This window comes from Rhinolophus hipposideros (genome assembly GCF_964194185.1).
Source record: "Rhinolophus hipposideros genome assembly, chromosome: 7".
Classification (NCBI taxonomy): domain Eukaryota; kingdom Metazoa; phylum Chordata; class Mammalia; order Chiroptera; family Rhinolophidae; genus Rhinolophus; species Rhinolophus hipposideros.
Window position 1 is genome coordinate 36,041,294 of NC_138053.1, and position 7,287 is coordinate 36,048,580.

The 7,287-nt window shown below is 40.1% G+C and overlaps 1 protein-coding gene across 1 annotated transcript in view; it reads right to left on the reverse strand.

Annotated features, from left to right (window-relative positions):
- Positions 1-7,021, reverse strand: part of ERAP2 (endoplasmic reticulum aminopeptidase 2) — a 39,064-nt gene extending 32,043 nt beyond the window's left edge. The window contains exons 1-3 of the mRNA XM_081053722.1: positions 6,670-7,021; positions 4,034-4,729; positions 301-439 (exon numbers count right to left, since the gene is read on the reverse strand). Of these exons, the coding sequence (XP_080909848.1) occupies positions 301-439; positions 4,034-4,590 (696 nt within the window). The 5' untranslated portion in view covers positions 4,591-4,729; positions 6,670-7,021. The remainder of the gene's footprint in view (positions 1-300; positions 440-4,033; positions 4,730-6,669) is intronic.
- Positions 7,022-7,287: the final 266 nt, after the last annotated feature.

The window sequence follows — 7,287 nt, forward strand, 5'->3', positions numbered from 1 at the left end:
TAATACTGATTTAAAAGAACAATGTTTCTACATGAACACAAAGAAACTACAAATCACTTTTTTGTTTTGTTTTGTTTGTTTGTTTAAAAAAAACGACTTCTGGAGAAACAATGCCTCAAATAGAGTGATGTTAAAAATCTAGAAATTTTATCCATCTACATATTGTTATATATATGTAGATGGAAAAACACATTAATGGCTGAAATCCTAAAAGCAAAGGAAATATTTTAAAAAGCAACACAATGAAGACCAAAGCTCAACTTGACAATGATTCCCCAGTATTTGTGAAAGTGGCAATACCTTTGGCATATTGGATAGTGCAATGTGTCTTCTCTCTCTTCTTATCTTGATGGAAAAGTTGGCTTTGAATAATGGTTCATCAAAGCAAGGAAAAGCCATTCGCGCCTCAGTAGGCTCAAAATCTGTTACTGCAATTGTTCTGTGAAAAGAAGAATCACCCCCAGCCAGAATACACAAGTGAACCCAAGAAAAAAAATGAATTTGTACCTTGAGAACACATCTTATCAAGCCTAGAGGTGACGTATTTGATTTCTCAAACTATAACCTCAGAGAATCCAGGCTTTCTTTTTGGGGGTGGGGGGAAGAAGGTAAGATTTTGTTTAGTAGCTGTCAGTTGTGAATGCATGGCGATGCGCCCTCTACTTACGTGATCTCCTTCATACTCGCTGCAGATATGGATATGAAAGCTCAGGGAATTGGAGTGACCTTGCCAGGATCCTTAGCTAGTAAATTCAATAGCTCAGATAGGCATGCCCAGTCCATTTGAGTTCAAAATTCACTAGGAAATTAGTAGTTCAGTACCATCTCTTAATCTGTGGGGACCTCAGTCAGACATTCTAATAATAGTGAATATGGGAATGTCTTGGGGTGTGTTCCCAGGAAGCAGACCCTGATTTATTAAGAACATGCTGTCAAGAGAAAAGGGAATGAGGGAAGCAAAACAGGGAAGGAAAGAAGCCAGGCCAGGTCCTAGCTTCAGCCTGACCCACAGGGAGCTCTGGAATGGAGGCTCCACCTTCAAGTTTTCCCCTACTGAAGCTGGGCGTTCATAGTCCTGTACCACAGTTAGCTAAGTGTCTCCATGAGGGGCCTAGGTCCTAGCCACTTCTAGCTTTCCCTGCCTGCTAGTAAAGCAGCTCCAATCTTCAGACTAGAACACATAGTTATAGTCAAATCTCTATGTCACATCACCTTGATAATGCCTGAAATTGTATAATTACAGATTTATCCTTTGGACTTACGAAGTGCATCTGGAGAGCAGATTTTGATTGGAGAAGAAGGGGAGAATGGAAAGTTCAGGGTCAGATAAAGAGAGAGAAAAGCCAGAAGGGAAAAAAGAGAAGCTGTCAGGATAATTTTGCCTCAATTTCCTTTATTTCTATCATTCGGACTGGAAAAGCGAGGCTGGGTATCTAAATAATGTGCTCGGGGACTCAAGGTTTTATTTGGATTTGGGTAGCAGGTCCTACAAATGTAAAGGAATTCCAAATGATAGGGATAAGTTTTCACTAACGTGAAATTTTAGTTATAGTAAGTCTACATAGAAAAGAAAAAAAAAAAAGACTTTTTTTGCTACAGATACCATTAATTTTAGTTGCATATGCCAAGTAGTGACTTCCTGTTTCTCAAAGAAATATTGTTGACTGAATTATTTTTGTATTTTAGGTTAAGTTGCATGTTTGTAGTGTGTGTGTGTGTATGTGAGAAAGAGACCCCATATGACTCTGTTGTCGTTTTGTAAATCATCCTACATGTTAGACCTACTAGATGACTGAGTATGAGAAGAGCTGGCTAATTAATCATAACAAGAGTCAGAAATAGCCTATAGTTCATTATGGGAGGCATGCTGGAAGTCCTCCAGCTGTAATTACACCAAAAAATCTTTCCCTCCATTCTCCCACATCTCCCAAAATGATATCCTTAAAAAAATATTTTCTTTAGATAGAGCCTTTGTCACTTGAAAAAAATGAAAAGAAAAAAAAAGTCATCACTGGTCACATGGTTGCCTGAGTGGGAAGAAACTGATGAGTTTTCTATCCAGTACTATGTTGGACCTGAGAACAGGCCCCTAAGAATTGAGACTGCAATGAGGGGAAGCATCCCTAAGGGGAGGGGGAAAGAAAGGAGCCTGGGGAAGGGCTGTCCTAAGTGGACTGGGAGTGTGGAGTGGGTGCCTGAGCTCCCAGAGTGCAGTGAATATCTAAGGTGGGGAAAGAAAGAGGAGGTTTGTAGCAGACACTGCTAAAGTTGCCTGCTAAGATCTATTCCCCTTCTTCAGTTCCAATAGAATCCTGATTTTGTTTAGGAAGACGATGCGTCTAGATAAACAAATCACTTCTTTAAACTCCCTTACAACTTGGTGGGCATATGACTCTCTGTGGCTTAGGTGAAATCATTGAATGGGAAAGCTTTGTAAAAAGAATCAGACTCAGCTGGAATGTTTCTGTTTGCCTTTTTTCTCCTTACCCCCACCCCCGCCCCATGTCCCCCTTCTTCCTGCCTGGAATGTGGACTGGATGCCTAGACGTGCAAAATATTATCTTGTGTTAGGAGGAAAGCCATATGCCAAGGGTGTTAGGAGGAAAGCCATATGCCAAGGGTAGCTTGGCAGAAAGATAGAAGGAGCCTGGGTCTTGGATAACACCGAGAAGCACTGCAGCAAGCCTGAGCTGCCCTACTTCTGGACTTCCTGTTGCATGAGAAAAATAACCCCTTCTGTGTTAAGCCTTTGTACTGAGGTTTCTCTAACTGGCAACTGAACACAACTGGTACAAAGTAGTAGAGCACTGAAACCAGGCTCTTCTCCCCTCCCAGATGGATCCCAGTGCTGGACGACCAAATCACCCACTCTGACTCCTCTCTTCCTCTTACCTCACGTTACCAATGTGTCAGCAAATTCTGCCTGTTTTAACCTTCAGAAGAAATGCCACGTTCAATCACTTCATTCCACAAGCACCACCACTCGCTCTGGCCCACGCTCTAGTCATTTCTTGCCTAAACTGCTGCAGTGACCTCCTAAATGATTACTGCTCTTCTACTTTTTCCTCTCTATAAGGGATCTTCAACACACACTTGATCTTTATAAGCACAGATCAGATCAGAACCTTCCAATGACTTCCCATTGCACTGGAGTAAAAGCCTGAACTCCTTACAAAAGGCTCTAAGTCTGCATGATCTGATCCCTTCCAACTCTGCTTCTCTCCCTTGCCTGTACACTTCATGCCACACTGACCTCCTTTTCTCAATCAGTCCTGCCTTACAGCCTTTGCACTTGCTGCTCCCTCTCCTGGGAACACTTTGCCCTAAAATGTCCTCATGATTGTCTTTCTCTCTTCTAAGTTAGGTCTCAGTTTAAATGCACCTTCTTGACAAGGAATTCCCTGACCACTCAGCGAAATTAGTCCCAGTTCCCAGCTACACTTACTCTCTATCACAGCACCTGTTTTATTTCCTTCATAGCATTTATCACTTATCTTGTCCATATCTCAACACTATGCACTCAGTGTCTAGAACAGTGTCAGGCACATAGTATGTGCTCAATAAACACGAGCTGATCAAATACACCATATTTCTCAATTCTCCAAACAGACTTGCTCCTGCCACCTGGATTTGAGTCAGGCTGTTTCCTGGGTCACCTACATACTTACCTTTCTTCTCTCTCAACACCAAATCTCACATTTTTTTCTGATCTCAGATCGAGGCTCACCTCCTTTGAGAAGCCTTCCCTGTTTCAGCTCTCTCTACACTGTAGCACATAAACATATCTGTCTTATCACAGTCATATACTGGCCTCTCCTCCAAGTTATTCTCCGCCAGCTGTTTGTACCTCTGCATTCTGTGTTCCCAGCTTTCCTGTGATTTCCTTCAGTGATGGTAGAGCTTCTCCTTCTTCCCAGTTTCCCACAGTTTATTGGGCTTTTAATAATTGACCACTGAAGCATGCTCCTGGCAGAGATGTAACACATAAGGAAAATATAACAAGAAACTGTAAACAGCTGAAGCAATGTCTTACCTTGTTTCACCATCAAGTGTTTTGAACGTGCTTTTATAAAACCCTTCAAAACCATCAGCTAACTTGGCCTGGAAGTCAATCACCACATGATATCTCAGGTCAGCCATAAGTTTCTCTGGAACTAGCAGTGCAATTTGTTGATGAGCAGGATAACTCAAAACATTCAGCTTTTTCCCTGGTTTCCTGTATCTCAAATCTTCCTCTGACTGAAGAGCGGCATTCATGATTTCAAGATCTTTGCTGTGCAAGATGATAAATTGCGTGGCATCTCTGACTAAGACTTCAATCTTCTCAGATGCAACAAAGTCCAGGGAGGTGAGATTTGGATGGACAAAAAGGTCATAGTGGAGGGGAATGACCATACTGGGGAGCCTTAGCTCCCGCCAAGGAAATGGTTCTCCATTGGTAGCCACTGGGAAAGCCCCAGGGTGCTTATTGAACTGATCACTAGGTGCCATTGAGAATAGAGAACAAATGCATACTTGGGGCAGGATGATTACTGAGCAGTAAAATCCTGTGTAAATATTAAATACGTGTTTTCTGTGTGGATTAACCATTGCAAAAGAATGGAATACTAAATTTATTCTCTAGAAGACAAGTACTATCCAGACTAAATCTCGAAGTTCTTCACAGCACCATATTGCCTCCAATTATGTCACACAGGATTTGAACAATGTTTTAATAAATTGATTTAATCTAGAAAGAAAAAGAAAACATTTATAGCATGAAGAAAAAGATTTCAATTCATAAATAAAACCTTTAAAAAAAGGATATATGTGAATAGGGAAAACCTGCTCTCTGTCAGAATCAGGTCAAGTATACATAAAATAAACTAATAAAGCTATCATCTGGTTATTACAGAAAAAAAATTCTTTAGAGCTCAAATGAAAGTAACAAATTCCCTCTGTATTCCTATGCAATGAGCAGAAGGTAACTGTAAATTCATTGCATGTTGAACGTTTCTAACATTTGGCTACATCATTTTAAATGGACACCTGAAAGTGAACTGCTCAGGCGTCTCTATTTTGTCTTAATAAGTCACAAAGAATACTCTATATTCTTTGGATACCAGACGTTATTATTAATGGCATTGAATTTCACCTCTTTCAACAAATAGCATCATCTGAATGGCCTTATTCCATGGCTACTGGTATAAAGGTTGCTGGTCTAGCTAGATGTTTACCTTGGATTATTTCCAATATGTCAAAAACTATGGAAATAAAATTTGAATTTATAATATTCTGAGAATATTTTTAAAAATTGTTTTGGTCCTCGCCACCTTAGGCTACCTTGAAAATATAACTTAAACTGAATTCACTGTCTCTGTTTTAGAATTATGACGATTTCTTCTTATTAGAAGGGTAAAGCTACCAAACAGGAAATTAGGACAAAGATTATAATTACTATAGGTGAGTCAACTCTAATCCCACCCTGCCTCCTGCCTCTATCTACCTCCTCCCTGCTCCAACTTAAGCCCGTGAATGGTTTCCTTTTCTTTTCTTTTTTATCATTAACAAGTTCTTCAGAATCAATTATCTGAACAATTACTTCAATTTTCCAATTTGCAATATTAATACAGATCAACAGATATTGTTAAAGGAAAAAAGAAAAAGAACACAATAATTGTTAAATAACGATCCCCTCTTTTTAAGACAAGCATTAAATTATAGTTACCAAATCTCAATGTTCTGAACCTCTGATAAACAAAACTAAAATTGGTCTATTAGCTTAAATTTCTGATGGTTTGAAAAATGAAATTTCTTGTTTGTTAGGTCCGGGGCTTGGGAATCAAAGTGCCTGGATTTCAATACTAGCTCCTTCACACTTACCTGTGTGATCTGAGGTAAATTTCTGATTTTTTGAGCACTGGTTTCCTGACCTTAAAATAGTGTAATAATTATACCATCCTCACAATGCAAGGATTAAATGAAATAATTCATGGGAAGAATTTGGCACAGCCCAGCAACTAGCATATAGGAAGGATGTAATAAATGTTGAATATTGCATTACTATTGTGGCTATTATAACTTGCATTCTCTGGCCTAAATTAAGAAGTATTTCTGCCCCAACTTGTAACAAACATACCCCAAAAAAGGTGTATTTTTTGGATAAGAGTGGAGAGAAAGGCCTTGATATTTATTCATATAGCCTTTAACCTTAGAACTGGGAAGGACTTTAAAGGTCAACTAGTATAAGTCCTTAGTGTCCAGATAAAGAGACTGAGGGGGAGTGACTTTCCCAAAGTCACATGGGAAATCTGAAGCAGAATCAGTATTAAAACCTTTGACCCTTGGTCTGATGGCCTTTTCCATTGTACTAAAGGCACACTGCACTGTGTCTTTAGTAACATTGCAGGGAACCAATTGTCCTGGGATTAAAGACACAAGAATTGCAACAAACGTTTGGGAGAGGCTGACAGATCCCCAAAAGAGAACGAATCAGTTAAGCAGAAAGATTCTCAAATCAAGTCCCATCTTTCACTGCACACACTTTCCAGTACAGTAGTGCCAGATTCAGCCCCTTCCCCCCATAGCCTCCCCTTAGATTACAATACAGCAGTTTATACCTTCAGTTATGGTCATTACTCTCACTGAAAACTCTTAAAGACAAATTCAAGAGAAATGTTAATGTATTACCTTAATCCACGTTGTTGCAGGTCTGAATGGAGAAGTTATTTTTGCTTTCACTTTCTGTTTGGTACTCCGGAACTTTGCATTCTTCCTGATTATAGCACGAGCTGGTTCTTGATCACCTAAGTATAAACAGGGCTTAGCACAACACGTTTAGTTCAGAAAACAAAGAAGCTAACGAGTGGCTTCAGAGTGAAAGCCACAGCAGCATTTCAGTGGCTGCCGCTCCTACTGTTTTATCTTCCTCATCCCTTATCCCCTTGTGTAAAGCCTTCAGAACCTAGCTTGTGCTTTTTCGTGCTGAGTTATTAAGGACATGATCTTGAATTCCTCACTGCTCTGTGCACCTATTGCCACTGACCTCTGTCCATTCACCCTTGAAAAGGTAACTCCAGTGACTTCCCACTCAGCGTCTATGGCCTTTATCAGAGGAGATTATCCTTATCTTGTCCATGTCTGTAACCTCTTGCCTCTTGGACATAAAGGAATTGTATCCCACTCGTCTCTCCATTTCTTTTTATCTGCCAGGTTGAGCTGGGCATCTTTTTCTTCACCACCCTAAGTATGGGCCTTCCACAAAGAAAGGAATATGTCCCTTCCGCCTCTACCCTCTGCTCTTTTCTC